Source organism: Pelobates fuscus, chromosome 5 (assembly GCF_036172605.1).
Source record: "Pelobates fuscus isolate aPelFus1 chromosome 5, aPelFus1.pri, whole genome shotgun sequence".
Classification (NCBI taxonomy): Eukaryota; Metazoa; Chordata; class Amphibia; order Anura; family Pelobatidae; genus Pelobates; species Pelobates fuscus.
In genome coordinates, this window is record NC_086321.1 from 46162885 (window position 1) to 46190667 (window position 27783).

The window sequence follows — 27783 nt, forward strand, 5'->3', positions numbered from 1 at the left end:
ATGCATTTTATATGTGTCCAACATAAAATGCAAATTTAACACAGCCTAGAATATCCTGCTGATGATAACCTTAATACCAATTCTGTAACATATGAACTAGAATCAACTTTATCGCTGACCATGTGTGCGTATGATAAAGCCAACAGCAGTGTTTAGTAGTAAGTGCTTTATATAAGAAAATAATGACAACCAACCGAGAACTGCTATGAATGTTTTATTATCCTATTTAATTTTAAATAGCCTACATTTTTATAAAATAGTTTATCAATAAAGATATTAGGTTCATAAAACTGCTTAAATAGTTTCTTTACAAATTTCTTGGGCTTAGAACTCTGTTTCGGCTAGTAGACTAGTCAGATTTTGGTGTCCGCTCCCATCCTTTAACACTAAAGTCAGCATGGTCATATCTGAAAACCACTTCCTGGAGTCAGTGGAGATAATCTCTCTAGACATGAGATGATATTCTCTGAACCATTTCGACTTTTAAATGTGCCTTGTTGATTATAACATCGCCACTCAATGTCAATATATGGAGTTTGCAAACTGGCATAAAAAACACATTACTCAAATCAATAAAACGACAAATTATCCGTCATCCTCTATAATTTCAATTAATGTCAATGAACTTCTGATATCTATCATCATTAACATTTTACATGTGGTTCTACACAAGTAACCCTGGGGCTTTATTCCTATGGTGTGTAAAATGGAATCTCAATTTTTAATATTTAGAATGTGTTTTAAAAAACAAATTTGGTGGCAACTGTAAAGTTGTTTAACTTGACCTTTGGACAGACCAAGAGGTATGCAGGAAAGAAGGCATTTGCACTAACCTTTCAAATTAACTTTTCCAACTAGTCCAAAAATTGGGACTTCGGTGCATTACTCGATGTCCCTAGCATACAGCGAACTACTCTTACCAGATCAGATTAGATGTTTGGTAATTTATATAGCAAGATAATGACACTTGAAAGTACAGCTCTGGTGTTCATATTTCCAATAAGTGATAATCCTTCTCAGTCTTTACCACAGGGCAAGTAATGTCTGAGTTATAGATCTAGAAGGTAATTAACATACAATAAGAATCTAGTGCACTAAATTGCCAATTAATGCTGCACCTTAAAACACAAACTTGCTTCGATTTTGAGATCAATCTTAACTTCAAAAAGAAGCAATACAGAGATTCTAAATGCTGTCTGCAAACCATATATGGGCCTTTGTTGACCCCCAGCTGTATCAGTCCTCTACAAACTTCTACTAAGGTGTGTTTACATTGTTATGGTTCTACTCACAAAGCAAAAATCTGACATTTGTCATCCCACAAGTCTGAAAAGGAGGAGGACTATGGGTAAACCTATAATAGAACAGTAGTGAATAGCAGAATATTTAATTAGAAAGTTTCATCACTGCCAGATGAAAATTGAACTTAAGAATGTTTCTTTTGGAGTATTTTTTTTTTTATTAGTACCTCTTTTAGGCAAAATCAAATATTTAGGAAATGACCGATTCATCAAGGCTTTGATTTACATTTTGTTTCTTGAACAATGTACAACATAATACACTGTTTGAACTATCAAAAGAGTTATAGGATTTGAATTATTAGATATCAATTTAAAGGGAATCTATAACAGTGCGACGTAAACCAATGGAAAGTAAAAACAAAGTGCTTAAAGAAATACAATTCACACTGATATTTTATCCAAAGCGATTGCCTGATTTCATCGATGGAATTCAAATTTGGTGTGCCTAAAAAAGAAGTCAACATTTTTTGAAGGGAGATGGTGCGGACGTCTGAAGTACAGATAAAGCTTTTTCGACAAATAACTTAGCATACATTTAAATGATCCAACTATTAGTCATAGCTTGCCAGAGCCGACTACCCCCTTCTCCAAATCAGATGCTTCTAGTAGCTTAATGACAGGTGAGGAGGGATTCTAGATGAGTAGTCGGATTACACTCTATGCCTGGATAGGAATTGTATAAACCAGTGTAGCACTAAATATCTAAAAGAAGAAAAACAAAAAAAACATTGCACTATAATTGTCTTTTCAGGGTACAACAGTGTACTCAAGAACAAGCACAAAAGCAGCCTCACGCAAATATCTCATGTTTGATGTTTAAGTGTTACAATTTTCCCTGTTCCACTACAAAGAATAAGAAAGGGAAAAAAAAAAAAAAAATCAGCTCCCCTAGTCTTGTGCATAAAATAGAATAATTATTTTTTTTGCCAAGCTTAAATAGTTGGGAGCAAAAGGGCACTTCTTGTAAATTTGTTAAAGCTGGCATTTTTTTGTGTAAAGGGAATAAATAATTAACAGAACATGGAATAATGCTCCAGCAGGTTTCTCATATCGCTGGCCATGGGACTCTCCAATTTGAACATCCCATAGAACACAGCAGCCTTTATATCTGAATCCGGAATGATATGCAAGGAGAATTCAGCTGGCTCCTGCACGAGCCATGAGATCTTCCAGAGCCTTGTCCTGGTCATTATTGTGTAATAATAGAACTTCTTTAATGTCTTTTTGTTCAAAACCCATTTCTTTGAATTTACTCATCAGCTTAAGAAATTCAACGGTCTGTGAAAAAGAACAAAAAAAATGTAATTAACATCCATCTGTGTAGTTTGAGTGATGACATCTGTGTGGTATCTGCAATGCATAGTTGCAGACAATGTGATAATATAGACTCCTCGGAACATAGCCTGACACTATATCCCCCCCATATATTCCATACCTACACACCAATGAGCCAGCACGTTCATATGCCCTTATTCACAATGATGCCAGATCGCTCAGTGATTGAACCAGTAGTAAAGCACTGATCCAACGAGCAGGTCATGAAGGAACTCATAATAAACTGAGATAGCGTAAATGAAATATGTTAGTAAACTCACCTTCTCTTCTGAGCACTGGTACATTTCGAGGGCTTCCTCCACAAGGAGAGGATCAAATCCCTTCTCGCATAACTGGGCATGTATAAACAAGTACTCCAGCACCTGTACAATAAAGACAAACAGGCATAACATATGTTATTGCAATGCAAGGTAATGTCCAATCCCAAGGTACCATAAATACGCATAACTCCTGTTACTCTCCAACCAGAAAATCTAGTATACATTGTGTTGACCGAACAGGAAAAAAATGGATACATAGAAAGCCATTCAACTAGAATTTTAAAGGAACATTTTAGTTTTAGGAATACAAAAGTGTATTCCTAACACTGTGTCCTTCTGCCCCATGATCCCTTCGCCCCCAAGCATTGTAAAGTTTTAAATAACTGGTTAATCACTTAACCGATTCCAGTGCCAGTGTCCCTCAGTGCTGGGTCATGCTCCACCCCCTCCAATGTCAGCTTATGTGAGGGACTTAATGCCACAAGCGCATTAAGCCTTCCCCATATGGGGTTTTCCTTGACACTGCATGTCCACATGCAGACTGTGCCGACGTCCAGCATCGTTTTGCAGAGTCAAAATCTGTGAGGCAATCTTATCACTGCAATTGCAATTACATTACAGAACAGAGGCCGTGCACTCAGACCACATGGAAGTTTGCGCTGCGAAGATTTGAGGCAGGTTGCAGAAATGGGAGCATTAAAGAATTAAGAAAGAAAAAAAAAAAAGAGAAAAGAGAGATACACAGCAGCATGTACTAAAGAGTGAATCGCTAAATTTGGGCCAAAACAAGAAGATGAAACTATTTGAAAAGGTTCTCAAACACTTATAGTCCCAGCTTTGCTATTTTAGCAAACGGTTTGGGTTTCAATTCACTGGTGTATAAGCCAAATGTATTTATAAAACTGACTCTGGAAATGTGTAATCACGGTCAACAGTATCGCCCTATTAACCATCCCTCCCAATTAAGTATGCGGTGAGAGGATAAATGGATATGGAGGAGCTACGTGCCCTGTGTGTCGTGCCAGAGTTTAACATTTCATATTTAACGGTTACAGTATTTTATCGGTTATTCCTAATACAGCCATGACATAAATAGATACTCTGATACCTGGAGAGAGCCTAACCCGTTATGTATGCCAGTGTGGAGGGGCATCCATTCAACATAAAAGGGGGGTTTGTCACCTCCAGCCTGCCCTCACTGGAGAGGTCAGTTATTTTAGTGTGGAAAGGATATGTGCTTCTCAGGATCTGTACTGAAACTACTAAGTACATTTAGAGCATTCTGAGTGTTCAGTTTGTACCGAGATGTCATGCAAAATGAAGGCCTAACACAGGCCTAACAAGTCACTTGTTATTTAGTGGGGGCAGAGACTGTTGCTTGAAGCGGAATGCTAAAAAGTTGCAGCAAAGACTGAAGAAAAGTCCAATTGTTTTGTACCTTTGGTGGGAGTGTGATTTAATTAAACCCTTATGGTTATTAGTTAGCTAAAATTACATATTAAACGCAACAAAGATTCTAATATCCAGAAAATGGATAGAAACTAACCCAATAAACTGGTCACACCTAAAATATTAAGTCTTATATCAAGTCCAGATGGAGAAATCCTTCTGCCATTAACAAAAGCAATGACGCCCAAAAGTGGTGGGAATATCTTCAAAAACTATAACATTCTCTTTGTCTATTCACTTATTCTTTTTTTCAGGAAATGTCCTCCTCGTGGTTCGTGATTGGTCTTGTCTTTTAGAAGTGTAATCGTATGCTGGTAAACCACTGCTATACTGTGTATTTTCTTTGTACATGTACTTGTTATAATTATGTTTAACACCTAAATAAAGATTATTAAAAATAAATAAGAAAAGTCCAAACGTGCAGATTAACTAAAGTTGGTGAAGTTTGTGTTAGTTTAACCTTAGGCAAGTGCTAAGATGAGCAGATTTTTTTTCTTTGTGCCTGCTACCACACATTGAATATGGAATGTGATAACTGCAGATCGGAGTGGCTTTGTGACTCTATACGGTTCTGGTTAATCAATACCCTAAGAGGATTGTGATACTTTCTAAGGATCTGATGCCCTCTGGAGAAGCAATATCCCAATTATATATATTTTACACACGAAGGTGTGTGAATGTTCCCTTTACTGTAATCATGATTAGTCAGAACATGTATCCTGTTACGAACGTCAAGCTTTTTCTTTATGTGAACCCAAGAAAGTAAGAAGGAACCACGAGGGCATGATTAATATCTGTACCTGTTCCACGTTCTGTCCTTGTTTCTGCATGGCTCTCATGACGTGCTGGTATGAGTATCCCATACTGACTATGGTTTCTGCACACTGCCTCTCACTGCTCGACAGAGCCTGCAGAAGGTCCTCATAGCAAGGCACGCTGAGCTGCTTTACAAAGGTAACATTGTGGGGCACTTTGGACACTGCAACCTGCTGACCTGCTGTCTAGAAAAGAGAATTGGAATTTAGTAACATTAAAAGATATTCATATAAAGAGTCACTCTAGGAAACCAACGCATCCTTTGTGCATTACACAATAATTACTACAGAGAGCTGCAGTGGCTAGCATGTATAAAATGTCCCTTTAAAAATGAGTTCAAATATGGTTTACATAGTTACAAAGTACCCTAGCTTAAAAATAAATAGAAGAGACTAAAGTCCATCACATTCAACCTTTCAAACACATTCAAAGAAGGTGACGCCCCCCAAATTGTTGCCATTTCCAATTGTGCCACAAAAAGGAGCTAAACACCCTTCTTGATTCCATAAATTCAATCAGATTTCTCCTTGGCGCAGCAACCTCTTTACGTACAATTTTGCAAGTAGAAAAAAAAGCTTCCAGGTCTTTTAAAAAAATATCTATAGAATCGGATAAGAACCTCCTTAGATAGAAGTTTCCATATCTTTATTGTTCTTACTGTAAAGAACCCTTTCCTCTGCTGTAAGCAAAAATGTCTTTTGGTTTGCTCTGATTTGAAAAGGTACATATACTATGCATGTATTGTATGAATAATCTCCAAGATTTAGGACCATATTATCAGCCACCTTTACTAATCCAAACTCCATTAACCCCTTAAAGGGACTCTCCAGGCAGCAGTTTTTACTCACCTGGTTCCAGCGCCGGAAGCCTCGTGAAGCCGCGCCCCCTATTTCGTCAAAATGACGAAATAGGCGGGCGCGAGCAGGGAGCAATCAGACGCTTCCATTTGGAGGCCTCATTGCTCCCTTGTGCGCATGCGCGGCTTCGCCACACATGCGCACATACTTCAGAGGGCGACATTCATGCCACCCTCTGAAGACCTGAGCGCACTACCGTGCATGCGCGCGGCCGCAAGCTGAGCTGACTGACAGCTCGCGGTCTTTGCCCATCCCCCTCCTCTGCTGACAGGCAGGAGAGAGAAGGCGTGCACACAGTGCCTTCTCTCCCCTGCACACGTCAGATGTATTTTAATACGTCTGACGTGTACAGGGCCTTTTTAGGGCCCTGCATGATAGGAAGTCCCTCTGGTGGCCGTCTGAGTGACGGCCACTGGAGGTATTCCTATCAATGTAAACACTGTATTTTATCTGAAAATACAGTGTTTACATTAGATTGCCTGCAGGGAGCTATAGATCATACCTGAACAACTACATTAAGCTGTAGTTGTTCAGGTGACTATAGTGTCCCTTTAAGGACCAAACTTCTGGAATAAAAGGGAATCATGACATGTCACATGTCCTTAAGGGGTTAAACTCACGCTAGGACACAACAGGAATTTTTGGAAGCGAGGAGCCAGGATTGTGTCTTTCTATACCAGGTAAACGCCAAAGGAATACAATATGGCATTCTATGCAATGTCCGAAGCCTACCAGGTATAGGACAAATGTCTAAGTGATTATTTCCACTTTGCTTGTAATTCTAACCCTGTTAACATTTCACTAATGTAACAAAGGTGAAAATCTAACTGAGAAAGCACATTTTCTGGTTGTCAATTATGTTGTGGTTTAACTTGTAAAACCTGTTCCTGTATTATATACAAATCTGAAGACCTTTGCTCCAATAGGAAATACTAGAGAGGAATCAGCTTTCTGATAGCTTATTGGTATTCACGGTCTCATTCATCTCAGCAATTTTATCAGTTAAAGCTAGGACAGCAAGCCTTCCAGCTCCTTGTGGTGCAGGAAGTAAAAACAAGGAACACATTTTAACTTCTTTAAAGTGCCACTCTCTTGGCCATCATCTTCAGGCTGGAGCTCTTTAACTCTTGCTGCTTCAGCACCAGGAGCTGATATCACTGCAATAGTCTTGTGAATGCTTGAGAGTACAGCAGCGAGGTCTTTGGAGGATCCCATGATATCGATGGATCCTCCATAGACAGAGCCAATTCCCTGCGGCTGGGTGGATTGACGTTTCTAGACTGCGTTAGCTGTGCCAAGTTTCTAAAAGTGCCAGGTGTAGGAAATCACAGAGACAAAGTAGTCGCTCAACTTTGTCTCAGTATACCTTTTGACTGGGTTGAAATTTCAGTGAAATTCAGGGACGATGACAGTTCCGCTTTAAAGGCTATGAGAAAATATACGCACAATAAACTAGTGAATTGCGTAAGGGGTAAAAACCAGGTTTACTGAGCAAAACTTACAAAATTAATTTCTATTTGAAATACAAATGATTAAGGAAAAAAAAAACAAAAAAAAAAAGTGTGCATGTTAAAAACAAACCTAATGTGTGGCACAGAGCAACAGACCCATCTTTAGCTTGACCAGTTTAAGGATGCAGGAACACATGGTTCTAGTTGTTTTATGCCATATTAGACTAATCTTCATTTATAACGTCTCGAGTGATAACCACAGATTAAACCTGGCATCAAACACATGCATTATCCAACCTTGCCTACCCACGTAACGAGTCCAGATTCAACTCAGGGGATTGAAACTGGCACCGAGCTCAGCTAAATATGGGGATGCAAACAGTGCCTGTGCTCCACTATGGAGAAAGTTATGCACTGCATTTTGAGTCCCTTGTTGGTGTTCAATTTGGGAATACTGACAGTGGGCTAGTGTAATGCTAATAATGGATGTACTGGCAGCAACCCCATGTAGTGCTTATCATACGAGCACAAACGGATTGCATCCATGAGGATTGATATAAGTTACTTTTGGTTGTGCTATAGACTATTCTCAAATAACAAGGTTAGTTGCATGACAAATAAGAGCACTTACCTTGGTATCACTGTGCACGCAGGTTCTGGTTACTACTTCCATACCGCCTGCTTGGACTGCATTATGACCGGTGATGCTGTCTAAGGGAACGGACTGTCCCAGAACAAAGTGGCCATTGAGTTCACTGGAGGTGGGCTGAGAGCAGGAGAAAGTGCCATTGGATAGAGGTGAACTGTGAAAAGTGCCTGTAAATACTGTAATTTTCTGCTCTCCTTCATCAGAGTCCAGCTTGGGAAAGGAGAGGGATTTGATATTGCTGACTGAGGTGATGGGAGCAAGGGACACTTTGGAAGATGGGGGCATTATTTCACAGTTTTGTAACTGTGGCAAAGTGATAAATCCATTCGGCTTGCGCAGATGTTTGAAGTCAAAGGCATCTTGTTTTGTGGAAGTAGGGATATCCTCATTGTTAGTAGATGATCCAGAGTCCTGAATCATGCTACAATTAGATTCTGGTTCTGTAGGCCGAACATGAATACCAAGGATGTTCTTTAATTCTTCTCTGTCATTAAGCGTCTTTAACTCTAAATTATCAAACGGGTCCTCTTCACACTCAAAGTCAGCAGGGTTGAAGTCTGCGTTGACATGAGGTGGGCTCATGACTTTAAGGTTCATGGCATTGCTGTTGGCAGGAGTGGGAGTTAAAATATTATTGTGCTGTAAGCTGGCAAGAACAGGGTTGAATCGTGGAGGAAAACTGGTGCCTTCGTTGCCGTTCCCCACCTGTGTGTCAGCATCTGCCTCAGAACATGCTGCCTCTGCTTCTAACTCTGCCTTATTCTGGGCAGCTTTTATTTGTTTAATTTCCTCGGCCCACTGGATGGTCTTTCTCTCCAATGAGAAATCATACTATAAAAGAAAATTCAAAACGGATTAATGTGGTCCTTGAAATAATGCTGTATTTATATGCGTACCCAAAGTCATCTCACAAAGTTAGAAAGAGTGCTCCAGAATTGTATGCCCTAAATTGTATTATTGGTATACAAAGAAAACACTGCAGGACATTGACTCCAATTATCAAGAATGTGGAGGCATATATATTTAATTTTGTATCCTTAAAAACACACAACTGATATATTCATTGTTATAAACAGTTATAAACCTCAGGCTCGCCTGACATGTTCCATACTATTTGCTTACTTCTAGATAATGTGCCTTTAAAATAACTCCTTTAGACCGGAAAACATTTTCTTTCCACACACGGACAAACTTTGTGGTGTAGAATATGTATTAATTGTTATTTTCATAAAAAACACTAAAACATATAGTATCTGCTTTGGATGGATAACCAGAAGCGGCAGAGAGCCTGGAACTTGGGTGACTGGGACGGTACCCAAAGACTCACGGTAACATGGGGAAATAATGAGCTACACTAATTAGGGTGTTTGCAGCAAGAAAGGACAAAAAAAAACGCATATTAAAAAAAATGGCTTTGAAATTATATGTAATATTGGCCACTTACGTGAACATCTTGTACAATCTGTGAAATGTCTGGCACGCAGAATCCTACTGGCAAGCCAACTTTATCTGGCACTCGAAACTTGTCTCCGATCTTGAAAGGGACGTCCTCTAGGTAACTGAAAGGTCCTTAGGAAACAAATTGCAAACCCATTAACATCACAGCCTTTCACAAAAAAAAAAAAAGAAAAGTTAGCATCATGCTTATTTGAAACACGTGAGGCATAGTTATTACTCAACCATCAGATAAAGGAGCAACTTTCTAGACAGATTGCTAGTCAAAGGCAAATGAATATGGTGAAACGTATACAGAAGTGAATAACAATGAAAACATTTCTTTTTAAAAGTAATACTCATTTAAGGACTTGGCACACAATTATTACAGCATCTTTATCCTGATTCCTGAGATTAAAAATTTAGTGGTAAATAAAAAATAAAGCAGAGATCAAATAATAAAGTAGAGTTTTAAAAATGTACACGCTAATGTTTGTTTTCATAATGGATCACTTCAGTTTAAAAGTAATTAAATGCATTTAGAAATATTGGGACATAATGTCATGGCTTGGTAAGTGTCTGCCCTACCCTTCCGCTGCTGATCACACGTTCCACGGCACTGTATAGACTGCACACTGTGTTATGCAATATAAAGTGACCTCATTATTGCATACCTTGATTACAGGGAGTGCATTGATATGGTATAAATGAAAACTAGCTCAGTGTACGCATTATTACTAGTGACTCAGCTAAAGTAAATAAAACAGATTTCTTTACCATTGAAAGGTGAACCTTGACAGCCATTAATTTCTGGTTTATTTACGTACACAAACATGTATTCTTAACACTATAGTGTCTCCTCACTTTTAGATTAGAGGGCCTTCTAAATAAAAATAAACACAAATTACTTATCTTTTTTTCCCACCAGCACAGAAACTCACTCTGTGCTAGTACTCACTCCACCTCCCCCCATGATGTCACCCAGCAGACTTTGTTTCACTGCCTTGTCCTTCATTCCAATTCTTCTCATAGTACTCAAACCATTCAGTAAGAAACAGTGTGTTTGTAACTTAGAACTGAAAGGGTTAAATTAGGGCTGTCCCCATTACTTTGCACTATAATGCCCGGCAGTCGTGTAGTGCAATGCCTATTCAACAGTACCATGTTTTTCCATTTTTTTTTTTTTTTGCAGTGCATATTAGTACAAACAGGCCTGAGGTACCCCAACGGCAATCCTCAGGCTTCGTGAAACATTGGATAGGGCATGCCCATTTTTTTTTTTTAGTTATAAAAAGGAGATAAACAGGGTAGTACAATTCCCAGGCAGGTCTATCCAGCCAAAAATCATGGTACATGCTAGGTGCAGGCGTATATTCGTGAGTTTGGCTAGGAGACCTGCCAGGTTAGGTAACTTACACTAAAATCACAATATAATACAAGACTGTGTCGGTATTAAACACACATGAAAGGCATTCGTCCCGTGTAAATTGCTAAACAAGAGCATCTATAGGTAGGTTGGGTAGTTAGGAGACTTGCCCCTTGGGAGTTACAGGAGGTGCATGTACAATTAACAGACTAAATATTAGTCAAACATTCTCAGGCTAACTTCGTAGGTCTATATTGTTCATGGAGTAGAACAGTTAGCACGACACTATACTATATGATAGTCTATCTTTTATATTCTGTATTTTAGGTGTACAGAGAAGCATATTCAATTAGACAGTGACATTTGGTGTAAAACAAAATAAGCTATTAGAAACCAATGGTTAGATCTCTGAATGTCTAATTACCGTATATACTTGAGTATAAGCAGAGTTTTTCAGCACAATTTTTGTGCTGAAAAACCCCAACTCGGCTTATACTCGAGTCAATAGTCTGTATTATGGCAATTTACATTGCCATAATACAGACAGGGGCTGTGGGGGCTGTGAGAGAGCGTTACTTACCTCTCCTGCAGCTCTTGTCAGCTCCCTTCTCCTCCGCGCCGTCCGTTCAGCACCTCTGTCAGCTCCCAGTGTAAGTCTCCCGAGAGCCGTGGCTCTCGCGAGACTTACAGTGTGAGCTGACAGAAGAGCTGACCGGACGGCGCGGAGGAGGAGAGAGCTGACAGGAGCTGCAGGAGAGGTAAGTAACGCTCTCTCACAGCCCCCCCCCCCCCCACTGAACTGCCAATGCTGGACCACCAGGGAAGGAGAGCCCCCCTCCCTGCCATATATCAAGCAGGGAGGGGGGACGAAAAAAAATATATATTAATAATAATAATAATTACATTAAATACAAAAATAATAATGAAATTAAATAAAAGAATAACTAATAATAAAAAAAAAAAAAAAATGCCCACCCCCCACCAAGGCTCTGCACACTCACGCGGCGCTCATACACGCACGCGGCACTCATACGCGGCGCTCATACACTCTCACGCGGCGCTCATACACTCTCACGCGGCGCTCATACACTCTCACGCGGCGCTCATACACTCTCACGCGGCGCTCATACACTCTCACGCGGCGCTCATACACTCTCACGCGGCGCTCATACACTCACGCGGCACTCATACACTCACGCGGCACTCATACACTCACGCGGCACTCATACACTCACGCGGCACTCATACACTCACGCGGCACTCATACACTCACGCGGCACTCATACACTCACGCGGCACTCATACACTCACGCGGCACTCATACACTCACGCGGCACTCATACACTCACGCGGCACTCATACACTCACGCGGCACTCATACACTCACGCGGCACTCATACACTCACGCGGCACTCATACACTCACGCGGCACTCATACACTCACGCGGCACTCATACACTCACGCGGCACTCATACACTCACGCGGCACTCATACACTCACGCGGCACTCATACACTCACGCGGCACTCATACACTCACGCGGCACTCATACACTCACGCGGCACTCATACACTCACGCGGCACTCATACACTCACGCGGCACTCATACACTCACGCGGCACTCATACACTCACGCGGCACTCATACACTCACGCGGCACTCATTATACACACACTGTAAATAAATATTCAATTAATATATTTTTTTAGGATCTAATTTTATTTAGAAATTTACCAGTAGCTGCTGCATTTCCCACCCTCGTCTTATACTCGAGTCAATAAGTTTTCCCAGTTTTTTGGGGTAAAATTAGGGGCCTCGGCTTATATTCGGGTCGGCTTATACTAGAGTATATACGGTAAGATACACTTTAAAAGATAAAATAATAATCAAGAAACACAAACTAGTCATTTGTGATAGGTCGCTATGATGAGAAACAAAACTGCTGAATCCTGGCTAACATGGAAATTATTACAAGCCGATTTAAAGCAGTAAGTATGAAATTACCCGCTGAACATAAACATGCTAGACCTTGCTAAATAAAACAGTCGAGTGACTAACAGTTGTAACTGCTCAGCAGGCCACCCCATGGTAACTGTGCTTCGAGTAGCCAAGACAAAGGGAAAATCAGGGAAAACCCATATATTAAAATAAACTCTCTGTTTGGAGTTATAAAGATGACTTTGCTGTCCGTTTCTAATGGATGACAGAAAGACAAGATAAATGACAGTGATTCCCTTCACAGTTCCCACCCTAACCAATGCCTTCACGGGGTAGGAAACAGTCCAGCGCGATGTGGAGATAACGGGAGCTGCTTGGGTTCGTTGCGGACTCATTGTTGTCCTGCCGTCCCAGCCAGGGTATGTGCCGGGGTGCTGTGCGCGGTCTTCTGTGTATGAGGTCCTGTCTCCGCTTCTCCCTAAGGGCATGTTGCTCAGCAGCCATGTGGTCTGGGGTTTTCCTCCTCAGGTAAGCTTGTGATGCCTTCAGAGCCCTGGCTCGGTGGGTCTTCATTGCTGCGTTTCTGCAGGCACTCCATCTTCTCCTGTCAGGGTAATGGGCCAGGTGGATCCTCCGATATCTGGGGACCCGTTGGGGTCGTGGGTGCCTGATTAAGCATGCCCCCATTCGGGCCCTCAGCTGAGAGCGAGGTCGATGGACCGGCTCGGCATCATGTTTTTTGGGCATTTCACGCTGTGCAGTGGTGGGAGATCTGTTGGAGATGCGTTCCCAAAACTCCTCGCATATATTGTCAAATTGAGTGTCGAGGCGCTCCCTCCATGTCATAGTAGGTATCCTCTCTTGGGGACGGGAGTGCTGTGATGTGGCAGCCATCTTGAGACCGCCATGTGGTCGGTGGCACTGCAGGGGATTCTGCTGCAGTGAATAGGTGAGTTTCCCCAGCGGGGACCGGGATATCCCCCACTGGACCGGGGGGGGGGGGGGGGGGGGGTGGGGGGGGTTGCGGGGCTGCTCTACGAGTGGTGTTGGAAGCATGCCCCATGTCGGGAGATCGGCCGACTCCCACAGGCACCAGGCTGCATACCAAGCTGGGCCTCATAGCTGGACGCCACGAAGACTCGATTTTACGGGCCAACTCAGGTACCTGCGTGTTCCTGCTCAGAGCCAGGCTGTATTATAGTTGTGGGAAGTTGCCTCCCGAGCAGAATTGAGCGAAACAGGCTTGTATATAGCTGTATTGTGCCGGAGTCTTCACAGAACACGTCCAGCCATCTTAGTGGTCAGGCCCCGCCCCCCGTTTTTCCAGTTTTAGTGGATCTGACCCACTGAACCTTAGGAGTACACATAGCTAGATAGATATTTCAGGGTTTTTCAAAACTCATAGCCCATAATACTGCAGAGACAAATTCATATTTAAATCTACAGATGTACTTTTCTGGCTTTAATCAAAGAAACACTATAGTCACCAAAACTTTAGCTTAATGAAGCAGTTTGGGTGTATAGATCTTCTTGCAGTCTCACTGCTCAATTCTCTGCCATTTAGGAGTTTAATCAGCTTGTTTATGGAGCCCTAGTCACACCTCCCTGCATGTGACTTACACAGCCTTCCTAAACACTTTTTGTAAAGTCATCTAATGTTTATACTTCCTTTATTGCAAAATCTCTTTAATTTAGAATGTATCTCCTGCTCTGTTAATAGCTTGCTGAACCCTGCAGAAGCCTTCTGTATGTAATTAAAGTTCCATTTAGAGAGCAGATGACAAAAACCTGTAAAGTAAGTTAACAGCTGATTGATAATGAAATCATTTTGTTTTAATGCAGGATGGGTCAGTCACAGCCAGGGGAGGTGTTGTCAGGGCTGTATAAAGAGAAACAACTGTGCTTTAACTCCTAAATGGCAGAGAATAAAGCAATGGAACTGCAGGGGAATGAGTTGTACACAAAACGGCTTCATTGAGCTAAAGTTGTTTTGGTGACTATAGTGTCCCTTTAAAGGAATGTGTGTTCTGAGCACAGCAACATGTTCCAACAGAAAAGTGATAAGCAAGTTCCAACCTCTTGCCCCCTTTCTAAGTTACCACCAGAGCAATCAAATCTAAAACTGCCACTTACACTGAAATCTCCAAATTGCCCTGAGTGTTTGGAATATAGCTCATGTGGCATTCCCTTTTTTTTTTGTCAATCTTTCTTTTATTGAGGCATTGTTAAATGGGGTACAGAACAAAGAGAGGAGGTACGATTTTCATACAGCTTAGGGTCATGTCTATACAGTACAACATCTCCCATGAGGGACTGCCTCTTTTTATATTTTTTAAAGCATACAATAAGACTTATGATAATGTTGAGAACCAGAAGCGAAACATCCTTTGGATTATGACAATTATAAGTCAGGAGAATCAAAGCTTGTGTGTTGTAAATGTGGCATGGCGGTATCTTGCACCTTGTATAGGCATGATAAAACAGGTTTAACGGTAGCTTGCACCTTGTATAGGTACGATAAAACAATCTTAACTGTGGATCTTAAAATATGATCTGAGTGCTTACGAGTTTAAAGAAAAGTAATGTATCGCTTGAAGCATGATACATGCTAGGTAGGAGGTAAGTCATGTTAAAACAAAATAGTAATATATTCTTAGGCTAGTTATACATATGTAGGAACATGCGCTCTTTAAAGGTTTTAGGGGTATCTTGCAGGTTATATCGCTTAAAGATACATAGACATTTCTATTGATTATACAGGACTCGTCTTGCTGCAGGTTTGGTATAAGCAGGCTACATTTACTTTGGGAAGCTACTGTAGTCTGGAGCTACAGTGTGTTAGCGTTGTAGCGTCAGAATTAACTAAGCGTTGCTTAAGCATATTAGTCGCTTGCTTAGTTCTGTCAGGTGAGAGGCTCGCGTTGCCCTTTCTAGTTAAAGCAAATCTTAATAAAAACAAAACATAACATCATAGAAGACTGTGGTGATACCCGAAAATAATAGTTCAAGCAAATTAGACTGGCTCAAAAATTAACTGGGGACGGCTATGCTTTTGCGTAGCTGCTAGTCCTGGGTGAGATGAGATACTGCTACCTTGCTCGGGACAACTTGGCACTGTTCGCCAGTGTCTCAGCTCGGAACAGCCTGAAAGTCTCTGTGAGTCTCTGGTTGCATGGGTCAGCCGATGCCCTGTCTGGGTATTTTTGTTGCGTGTCTGGGGTGACCATCAGACATGGCAGTGTGGGTCTTGGGTGCCGCTGGGTGTATCTGGCGGTGGTCTTGTGGCCCTGTTGGATGTCGGATACTCTTGCCTGCTTTTGGTGTCTGTTTACCGCTGGGTACTGTAGTCTGTGCATTTCGGCCCTGAAGTCTCCACAGTGGGCTCAAGTTTAACCCTCCAGGGGGGCGTTTGGATCTGTCTTCTGTCGTTTGTGCCCTTCTGCCCCGGCGCTGTACGGGAGCTGGTGCTCTTGTGCCACGAGCCAGGGTTCCGAAGTGGTCCTGGGTCCTCCCTGTCGGGATATTGCGGTGGGTATGGTTCACCGTTTTCAGTCGGTTATCTCTAGTCCCATTCCGCCGGTGAGGTTGGCACCTGTGGGGCGTTGCCCCTATTGCTCCCCGCACGAGAGGGCCCCCGTGAAGGGGATTTGCCGCTTGGTGCTCCATGGCGCCCTGTGGAGGTTTCCCAGGCCTCCTCACCCCTCGAGCTATGTGTTTCGTAGGTTCCGCGTTGTTTGGTCCTGCTGACTGCATGTGTGCCTGCAGCTTGGCCCAGAAACAGTCAAAGATTACACTGATAGAGTCTCTTGCCTGTGCGCCTAATCCAGCGAGTTGTTGTTTGTCTCTTTTGTTGGTTGCGCTTGTGTCCGCCATCTTGGGCGCCCCAACTCCCATCTTGCTTGGAGGAGTTGGAGGCACACTCGTTTGGTGCAGGGTGTGGGGCACCCCGTCCGGCGGGGACCGGGATCTCCCCCACCGGTCCATGGGGGGGGGGGGGGGAGAGGATAGAATACTCGCTTGCGGCTGTTTGCCTTTGGCGGGAAAGCGGCCGTCTTTCCTCGCCTCCTCTCGACCCAGGCCTCATTCTGCCGTTGCGGTGTGCGATTAACCCGGGCGTCGGGTTCGGTGTCGATGTGCTCCGGCAGGTCTCCCCTACATCGTGGGCACCATGGTAGGAGGTTTTGAGCCCTGTAGCTCGGAAGGTAGGCATAATCAGCGCCCGTGTGGCAGGAGCTCCTGCAACACACGTCTTGCCCGTTCGCTGGTCAGGCTCCGCCCCCATGGCATTCCCTTTTATCCAGAAGAGATATAGAATAAACTTTTACACTGAACACAACAGGTAAGTAAACATTACTGGGAAAACAATAGTAAAATACAAATAACAATGAGAATACTCACCATGTATATCTGATGTAGACTTCTTAGAAGCCATTTAGAGTCTGAAATAAAAAATATATATATATATATATATATAAATAAAATAGAAATTACGGTTTTAGATTTTGCTCACACTGCATGTGAATGTGTGAATATGCTGTATAAAATAAATAAGGAACTATGTGCGAGGTACATCTGTTTTAGCATGTAATGTTATAATACAGGAAAAAAGGATCCTTGTTTGACCATGGGGACACGATATGACTTCACCCGGTGTAACGTTAATAGAACATTAAGGGTCAGAAGAACAAAGGACTAGTCAAAACACAAAGTGCTGCATTCAGATCCAAATAACTAACCGGGGAAGTGGATTTACTAAAAATATATATATAAAAAGCAGTTTTAAATGTAAACCTTTAACACATTCATTCACTGGTTGAGAAATTAACAGTCAGATGAAATTGTTGGTGGATAGCTTTGACACTCCTGATGTTTGTGAACCGAGATATACGCAGAACCAATAAGGATGACAGTAGCAGTGAGTGTGCACATATATGGATGTCCACAGTGACTATATAGCATTGCTGTCTGACATGGATTATAAAGGGGAACAGAAGCAAATTACTGTAACAGCAAAGATATAACAATTAGTCTGTATATCTGCAGTCAAAACTGCCGACAATACATGAATTCAATAAAGTAGACAGACAATCGTATGTCTGGTAATACACAATTGAACATCAAAAAAACACCTAAAAGTTGTGTAAAACTTTGCTTCAGTGATATTCCATTAACTTTTAAATATATATGAAAGCTTTAGTAATGGACTGTAGAATCAATACTATAAAAGCCACCACCAAACACACCAATGCCCCAGAAAGTACACAAGCCAAACTCATGCAAATTTATTAAAGGACCACTCTAGTGCCAGGAAAACACTTGTTTTCCTGGCACTAAAGTGCCCTGAGGGTGCCCCCAGCTCTGGAAAGGGGAAAAGGGGTAAAACATACCTTTTTCCAGCGCTGGGCGGGGAGATCTCTGCCTCCGATCCGCCCCGTCGGCTAAATGCGCACGCGCGGCAAGAGCTGTGCATGCATTCAGCCGGTCGCATAGGAAAGCATTTAGAATGCTTTCCTATGGACGCTTGCGTGCTCTCACTGTGATTTTCACAGTGAGAATCACGCAAGCGCCTCTAGCGGCTGTCAATGAGACAGCCACTAGAGGATTTGGGGGAAGGCTTAACCCATTAATAAACATAGCAGTTTCTCTGAAACTGCTATGTTTATAAAAGAATGGGTTAACCCTAGCTGGACCTGGCACCCAGACCACTTCATTAAGCTGAAGTGGTCTGGGTGCCTAGAGTGGTCCTTTAAATAGGCAGGGAATTGGAAGTGCACTGCCTGTAAAAAATGTTGTCTTTTCCACCAAGATTAGAGCATGTTTGCAAATTCCAGTTGCTAAAACCTTAGGATGCAGGGGATAGGAGCTGAAACTGGATTCACTTTAACAGCCGAACACCAAGAAGAATAATTTTTTTCTAAATTCTAGAGTACGCTTTACGCTTTGACTCTTTCTTGGCATAAACCAGAATATCCATTACCTCAGGACTTTAGAACTCAGAATTTCTAGTTCAGACACTGTGCTGTGAGCTTGAAAATTTTCAGTGTCTGTAGATCCACTAGGCTGCATTCCAAGAAGTTTCTTGACAAGGAAAGGTGCCAGAATGTTCCTTTTGATAGGTTTCTGAGGAGAGAGAATAAATGTCTTGTTGAGTCTTGAGACCATAAGGTCTATTTCTGGTTCTCCAAAAAGATTTACTACTTCCAGAAAGGTCTGAGGTGTGAGCAACCAATCTCCCAGTTTTAGATAATTCCTACTTAAAGTATCTGCCAATATGTTGAAGTTCCTTTTGATATGGACTGCTCAGAATATTTTTGAGGAAAGGTTCTCCAGAGAAGAGCAACGTGTTCCCAATATCTTGTTGATGTAGGCCACTGTAGTGGCATTGTCTGAGTGGATCTGAACATGAGTATGTAGAAGGTGTTTAAAGCTTAAGAGGGCTATCTATATCACTTTTAGTTCTCTGAAGTTTGAAGAACTTCTGAAGTCTTGACCAGTTAACTGGCCTGTTGCAGAAAGTTTTCCTATGTGGGCTCCCTAGCAGAAAGCTGAACTGTCACACCTCCCTGCATGTGACTTGCACAGCCTTCCATAAACACTTCCTGTAAAGAGAGCCCTATTTAGGCTTTCTTTATAGCAAGTTCTGTTTAAGATTTTCTTATCCCCTGCTATGTTAATAGCTTGCTAGACCCTGCAAGAGCCTTCTGTATGTGATTTAAAGTTCAATTTAGAGATTGAGATACAATTATTTAAGGTAAATTACATCTGTTTGAAAGTGAAACCAATTTTTTTTTTCATGCAGGCTCTGTCAATCATAGCCAGGGGAGGTGTGGCTAGGGCTGCATAAACAGAAACAAAGTGATTTAACTCCTAAATGACAGTGAATTGAGCAATGAAATTGCAGGGGAATGATCTATACACTAAAACTGCTTTATTTAGCTAAAGTAATTTAGGTGACTATAGTGTTCCTTTAAGGAGATCATGTTTTAATGGCATGTGACACAAGGAGTGTTTGGAAGCAGAGTCTGCTGAACATGCTCTCAGCCAGGCAGCCCTCCTCGCTACAGTAGAAAGTCCCATGGATTTGGTCAAAAGCCATTTTGAAGAAACATGACAGGATCTTCTTTCGATTCACCCAGATATAAAACTTTTCCAGAGAATCCAAATTAAGAACATTGTACCTTAGCTACAGAAGATCCTGTAATCAGGGCTTTACTCTGTGATGCATTAGTCAGAAAGATTTTCCTTAATATAGTTCCCGCTTCCTTATTCATGGTATCTTGCAACCTATTTGATCTCTAATAGGCAGAGTGTTTTTCTTGCCCAGCTGTGCAATAGAAACAATCAAAAATGGTTTTAAAGGGTTTGGTAATAATTGCCCTTTTGGAGATCTTTAAACATAGGGTGAAACAAAAAGGATTTCATTTTCTTGTGTTTACTTAGCTCTATATTATCTTCCATACACAAAGGAACTTCTTCAATAAGTTTATTAAGTATTCATCGGGAAAGGCAAAATTCTCATCAGATTAAGTATCTGAATCCTGAAAAGATGAGCTACTCGAGTACTCTTCCTGCTTGCACTTCTTATTTTTCAGTGAGGGTCTTACATGCCATTCAGGGGTGAAAGTAAACTGATCTGGATGAATAGTTGCTTCTCTAATATCACAAAATTTGTTGGAGACTGGACCCGAACCAAAACAGGAAAGAGGAGACCTCTGCTTTTTTAGTGTCTTCCACTGCCTCTTTGGAAAAGATATTACAAATTTTCTTTTTAGAACCATCTGGCATTGGTTGATTGCAGGATACACAGACAAGATGTTTGGACCTGGGAATATATTTCCCTTTTTCCAAAGGATTCTTTGAAGTTTCAGAATTAGATATAAAGGAACAAGAGGCAGGTAGCTGTGGCTGGGTTTAAATAGTTTCTAAGGCACTTGGATTTGGCGCAAAAAATAAAAAAAGTTTGCACTGCGCATGCATGTAGCGATCTCTAGGTAGAACACATCGAAACCAGTACACGTGTTCCACCTAAAGGAACTCACAGCAATAAAGTGTAAGCAATAAAAGTGTGGAACGCAGACAACCGTCAGCCAGTGCTAAATTTCGTTTTAGCCAGTCTTTTGACTAAAAAGCCATTTTAGTTGTAATTTAGTCGTCTGAATTGTTTTAGTTGCATATTAGTCGACTAAATCTCCAGTAGATTTTAGTCGACACAACTGAGAGCCAATGGGTTTAGTTAAAGCCTCTTATTGTCTCTATAACCCCTTCCCGCCCCTCTAGGTGTCTCTCTCCAAAGCCTTGGTCTGTCTATTTTGCCTCAGCCTTCCTGTGCAGTGTTAATTTTGGCGGCAAATTCCAATTTAGTTTTAGTCATAGTGTCACATGCCAAGCTGCTCTCTCAGACAAGCAGATCCCTCCCAGGCCACAGACTGTGTTCTACCTACCCTGTCAAAGACACCCTGGCAGACAACTTGGTGAGAACTGATGATGCTTAACGGTTTTGTGCCTCAAGGACGCTTCATCAGAGAGTCTTTGACAAAGTGACATCATGATTGTGCCTTCCCCCTGCAGTACAGTCAAAGCCGAGCATTTTAATATGAAGCAATAAATGTATTATGTTCTAACCTTTTTCTCCCGTTTCACTGGCTGCTGTGTTTTGTTACTTTTGTTATAAGAAACACTCCTGTCCCCATAACTTTAGTTCAATAAAGTTGTCAACGGAGCAGGATTGTCACAGCTACTTTCAGATTTGAACGGTTTCCTCTACAGTAATCAGGAAGATTTAACTGGTAGCCAGAGGAAGATAGGAATAAGCTGTTGGGTGCCAGGGGCCCAACTTTGGGATTAGACCTTCTGAAAACTTATTAGCCCTTGAAGGATGACCAGACACACCTGAACCTATAACAATTAAATTAGGTTAATTTGTTATGGTGGTAGGAGTGTACCTTTAACCCCTTAAGGACCAAACTTCTGGAATAAAATGGAATCATGACATGTCACACATGTCATGTGTCCTTAAGGGGTTAATGCATGTTACCGGTCACATTTATAAAAGCAAGAGTGTCAAATTATAATTCTATACAGCATGGCTAGGCAACCTTAGGCACTCCAGATGGTGTGGACAATACCTCCCATGATGTTCTAACAACCATAAAGCTGACAAATGCATCATAGGTTTCATTAAATAATTAGCAAACAATGAACATCTCTTTCCCTGGTGTACGCCTATGCATTAACCTATTTATTACACCTAACAATAGTAACATAACCGTCTCAGACGATCAGAGATGTAAACACAGCTATCTACACTCATTTTGGCCAGGTGACAAGCAGACGAAACTTCCCCATTATCATGCTGCAGGCCTTGGGGGTTTATTTATTTATTTTTAAACCTCCTAAAAACACTGGCAAAACTTAAAGGACTACAGTAATAGTGATTCCAATACGCGGTCGTGGTGATGGTGCTTGTAATGTCCCTACGTTCAAACTAAAAGTTCTGGGCTAATTTTTACATATGGAATTAACAACAAGAATAGCTCATTGGTCTCCATGGTTATTACCACAGGATGGCCTTTTTTTGCACAGAAATGTCACAGTGACTGTTTTCCTGAGCTCTCCAGCACCAGCAGAGTTAGACAAAGCATACCAGCCAGCTCAGGTCTGGAATGTAGTGAGTGGCACTACTGCATGTTTTCAAGCCAATTCTGCAGGTCAATCAGCCAAGTAGGGCAGCATGTTTATTCAATCTCAAGGAACAAGTTAATCCTGATTACATTGTATACTTACTGGGTTATTCACTAGTCCAAATGACCCCGTACCAAACAGGGCAAAAGCATCCAGCTGCTACAGGGCCGGTGTGACCCAATTTGCACTCTATTTAACAAATGTCTGCATTTTCCATACAAGGCTCTGAATGAGGCAGAATTAGGTGCTGATTTCAGCCAGACTAATCGAAAAAAAAAACACAGGACCCGGAGGCTTCAAATCCAGACCAGGATACACCATCATTCACTTGCAAAAAATAAATAAAAATGATACATTTGCAAAAGTGCATCCTGCCAGATGTATTTGGTCCCAAATATTGTTAAAAATGGTGCATTGCGGAACTTCCAAATCTTCCAGGTAATGAAAATATTAACGGTAATAAGGGGCACATTTAGAGAAATATATACAAACAGACCCTTTTCTTGACCAACGTGTGCCTATGCACCCTCTAATAGTATATATCTGCAGATTTAATGAATAGAAACCTTTCATCATGGAGATTCACAGACAAGTTACACTGTGGGCTGTGTGAGAATTAGAACATTTACCGTAATCATGTGGTGAGGAGGTTACACTAACAGTTTAGTCAAGTAGTCAGAGTTCTTATTGGAAACAATAGAACGAATGTCCTTACCAGATGACTTAATGTGAGTCAGTCATGTGCCTGAAACACAGATTCCCAACCAGGAAATAAGGACACATCTCACGTCAGGGAAACTTAAAGGGACACTATAGTCACCTGAGCAACTTTAGCTTAAAGGACCACTCTAGGCACCCAGACCACGTCAGCTTAATGAAGTGGTCTGGGTGCCAGGTCCAGCTAGTGTTAACTAATTGTTTTATAAACATAGCAGTTTCAGAGAAACTGCTATGTTTATCAATTAGTTAAGCCTTCCCCCTAATTCTCTAGTGGCTGTCTCACTGACAGCCGCTAGAGGCGCTTGCGTGATTCTCACTGTGAAAATCACAGTGAGAGCACGCAAGCGTCCATAGGAAAGCATTATGAATGCTTTCCTATGTGACCGGCTGAATGCGCGCGCAGCTCTTGCCGCGCGTGCGCATTCAGCCGACGGGGAGGAACGGAGGCGGAGAGGAGGAGGAGAGCTCTCCGCCCAGCGCTGGAAAAAGGTAAGTTTTTACCCCTTTCCAGAGCCGGGCGGGAGGGGGTCCCTGAGGGTGGGGGCACCCTCAGGGCACTCTAGTGCCAGGAAAACGAGTATGCTTTCCTGGCACTAGAGTGGTCCTTTAATGAAGCAGTTTTGGTGTATAGAACATTCCCCTGCAGCCTCACTGCTCAATCCTCTGCCATTTAGGAGTTAAATCCCTTTGTTTATGAATCCTAGTCACATTACCAGAGTCATAAAACTGCATCACTAAACAGAGTGCGAGTGAGCAGAGCAAGAAGATTACACAAGCCCCACTGGACCCAAGGGAAAGGATCCAATCCAGCTCTCCCAAAGGTAGCAAGGCTGGGTTGACATAAATTAGAATAATAATGTGCGAGGAAATGTGTAGGTTAGAGTGAGTCTGTCTAGGTTACAGGCCCCCCTCCGATCGGATGGAAAAGGAGTTTTTAACTCACCTTTTTTCCCACGACACGCCTGTCTTGCCATGGCTCAATCAATCAATCTTGATAATCTTAGTCGAACCATAGGAAAGCATTGGGAGGCTATTGCGCATGCGTGACAAAACATTGCGCCAATCAGTATCTTCTCATAGAGATTCACTTAATCAATGCATACTTATGGTGAACATTCAGCGTCTTCATGCAGAGAGTGGAGACGGTGAACGTAGGTGCTGCACACTTTGCAGCACTGAAACAGGAAGCATCTTTAGTGGCGGTCTGAGTGACTGCCACTAGAGGTGTTACTGGGTAGAACTGTAAACATTGCCTTTTCTATGAAAAGGCAGCATTTACAGTACTCAGTCTGCAGGGACAGAACCACTACATTAGGCTGTAGTGGATTTGAGGACTATAGTGTCTAAGAATTCTAAGAATTTTATTTTTGTTGTTTGAAAATAAAGCTTTGTAAGTTAAAAAAAGAAAAAAAAAAAAAAGCCATAATGATTGATGGGACCATCCGCGGTGAAACCAGCATGGCGTGGGAAAAAAAGGGAGTAGAAACACCTTTCCCATGCAATTGTAGGGGGCAGGAACACAAACAGACACAGACACATTTTCTCATAAACTCACAAATTTAAATTTTCATTTATGTCCACCCAGCTTCCCTACCTTTGAGAGAGCTGAGTGGATCTTTCCCTAGGGTCCAGTGGGACTTCTAGGATCATCTTCCTGCAATTCCTCTCTGCTCCCCTGCGCACTCTCCGTAGTGATGCCGAGAACGGAGTGATGTCATATTCTGGCTCTCAGCATCACCAAACAGTGCGAGAAAGCAGAGAGGAACTGCAGGAAGATTACTGCTCCCTTGCACGCCGCGTTCAACGCTACCCCGTGATGGTGGCGCCTTCACTAATGGGCTGCCAGGACAAAATCCCAGGACAACATTTCTAGTCGCCATGGCAACCTGGAATTTGTCGAGCCCTGTCTTATTTACTTTCTAATTACGCAATTTTGTTTATTCTCACCGAAGTTATGTATCTGAATATGGTTTTAAAACCTTTCAAGATTAAAATTCTACATACATTTTTGTATAAAAGCACTCACTGAACAAGCATCAGCTATGGTACAGAGAATTCAGAGCACTCTAAACTAAGCCAGCTACAGAACTCTCAAAGACCATAAAGCTACTAGACACCCATGAAAGAGAAACAAAATCTCAAATTGGACACACAGCATTCCGTAGGCACCATCCCGCACAACTGAGTCAAAATGTGAAAAAGTTACTCCAAAAACCATAACCACTTCAAATATTCAAAATGGTACCAGTGCCTGCCTAGAATCGGCATATGTAGCAATTCACTTTGAAACGCCACACAAACCGTTTTGCTGCCAGTGGTGTAAAGAGTACTGCACTGACGTAGGCTCCTGGCAGATGAAGTGCCAAGAGCGAAAGAAAAAAAAAAAAAAGATGGCGGCATCCACAGGGGACATTATCAAGTAATTATAACTCATCTCCGCTGTACTCCAGTCCACTGCACATCAAGCAACATATTCAAAATTTGCAAATACCCTAAAAGGTGACAGCCTCTAAACTAGCAGAGCTTAATTTTATATTTTACATGTCAGATGTGCTACAATTCAGAGCTTAAACTCTGGCCTAAAAGAAAACTGTTAAACTGTGGTTACAGAGGAGTTAGAGAAAAGCCTTGCAGCATGGAACAAAGAGAAAGCATGTGATAATCTAATTGCTTGTTTGTGTTCAAAGCGAGTGAGAAAGGAAACCTTCCTCCGTCTGACTGACAGCCAGGAGACACCTAAACACTTTCATAAAATAAAGCACAGGGGGCCAGTAATTTACCCATAAAGCAATTCAGAAAGTTGAAGTAAAAGAACAAAAAAGAAACAAATTGGTAAAGAAGCATTCTTATCAATTAGTTGGCATTCTTATCAATTAGTTGGCATCATGTTACTTAAAAAGACACAAAAGTGCAAACTCATGCACTAAGTAACACATTAAAAACTCAGTGCACTAGATTCCATGAGAAACTGCTTAGAATTAAAGGTAAATGCACTATATCTTATTCTAATGATTATGGTCCATCACTTAAATGGTTACTGCTTAAAACTCTGCGCATAAAGAGATATTTGCACTTTTGTGCCTGGGGCTAGTTGGACTCCAGCACATATGACTGTTGATTTTGCGCAAAAATTACATCTGTTGTCCACACACAGATAAAATGTGGCTGCAAGGGAAAGCTTGAAAGTCCCCACCCTGGGGCGTGGTTTAGGTGCCGACCAAGATGGACGCGTGAGTGAGGAGCTCCGTCCAAACATCCCTCCTAATAGCTCTTAACAAGCGCTTACAAAAGCTAAATGGGTCGCACGAAGCGGCCAGACAACTCTCAGACCCCGGGGAAACAGACACAGAGACCCCTGGATAATTTCCTGCAACCGCATCCTACCACGAGCGGAGAGCCAAGCAGCCCCAAGATGGCGGCGCCGCCCGCGGCGACCTCTGACTCTGGCACTGCTCCCTTCGAGAGGATTGAGGAGAGGCTGCAGCACCTAACAACCGCGATGGTGACTAAAACCGACCTGCAGACCCTTGCTACATCCATACAAGAGGCGGTAAGGACAGAATTAGCGGGGCTCCGCGCAGAGGTGACCTCACACACAGGCCGCATTGCCGCCGTGGAGGAGTCTGCTGCGGCCTGCACGGCGCGCCTACAAACCACTGACACGGCTGTAGCGCGCCAGGGGGGGATGCTCCTGGCCATGAGAAGGCACCTTGAGGATGTGGATAACAGGGGCAGAAGATGTAATATCAGAGTCCGAGGCGTGCCGGAACCAGAGGGCACCGAAAATGTGGAGGAGGTGCTGACGGAGTTATTCCAATCTATACTCCAGCCACCCACACCTCAAGTGATTGAATTTGAAAGAGCCCACAGAACATTAAGACCACGTACTGTGGAAGAAGGCCCGAGGGACATTATCTGTTGCCTGCATTCCTTCCCAACGAAAGATGCCATCATGCAAAAGGCACGAGACAGACCGACATGGCCTTACAGGGGGGCACAGGTATCGTTGTTTAATGACTTATCTCCGCTAACCCTGGAAGCGCGCCGCGCACTACGCCCGGTCACTAATACCCTCAGGGACCGCCACATTACGTATAAATGGGGGTTCCCATTCGCCCTCATGGCACGGCAAGGTAACCGATGGGTGTCTCTTAGGGGACCTGAAGACGTACCGGGCTTCCTGGAGGAACTCGGCCTCCCCCCGCTGCCAATACCGAATTGGATACTGGGCCCCTCAAATCTGCCTCCAAGACCACAAAGAGGGAGCAGACGGAGAGACGCAAGATCTCCGCCACGTGAGCTCGCCAGGCGACGCAGGAACCCAACCTCTCCTGAAGAATAAGGATAAGAACTCTACCCGATGAAGGCTACCACAACCACTCTAGATGTCTTCGCTTACCCTGGCCTGCCTTTCGCACGTTGTCATCTAAACGACATTACAGTTCCCACCAGCCGTAATGGTACCTCAATGCCCTGTTTTGGGACGACCGATGCCTGCGCTCCACACACCTGGCGATGGGGATGGA

The 27783-nt window shown here is 42.6% G+C and overlaps 1 protein-coding gene across 1 annotated transcript in view; it reads right to left on the reverse strand.

Moving 5' to 3' along the window:
* Nucleotides 1-201: 201 nt before the first annotated feature.
* UBAP1 (ubiquitin associated protein 1) overlaps nt 202-27783 on the reverse strand; it is a 39837-nt gene continuing 12255 nt past the window's right edge. The window contains exons 2-7 of the mRNA XM_063453807.1: nt 17255-17295; nt 9563-9687; nt 8101-8949; nt 5146-5346; nt 2897-2998; nt 202-2579 (exon numbers count right to left, since the gene is read on the reverse strand). Of these exons, the coding sequence (XP_063309877.1) occupies nt 2439-2579; nt 2897-2998; nt 5146-5346; nt 8101-8949; nt 9563-9687; nt 17255-17288 (1452 nt within the window). The 5' untranslated portion in view covers nt 17289-17295 and the 3' untranslated portion in view covers nt 202-2438. The remainder of the gene's footprint in view (nt 2580-2896; nt 2999-5145; nt 5347-8100; nt 8950-9562; nt 9688-17254; nt 17296-27783) is intronic.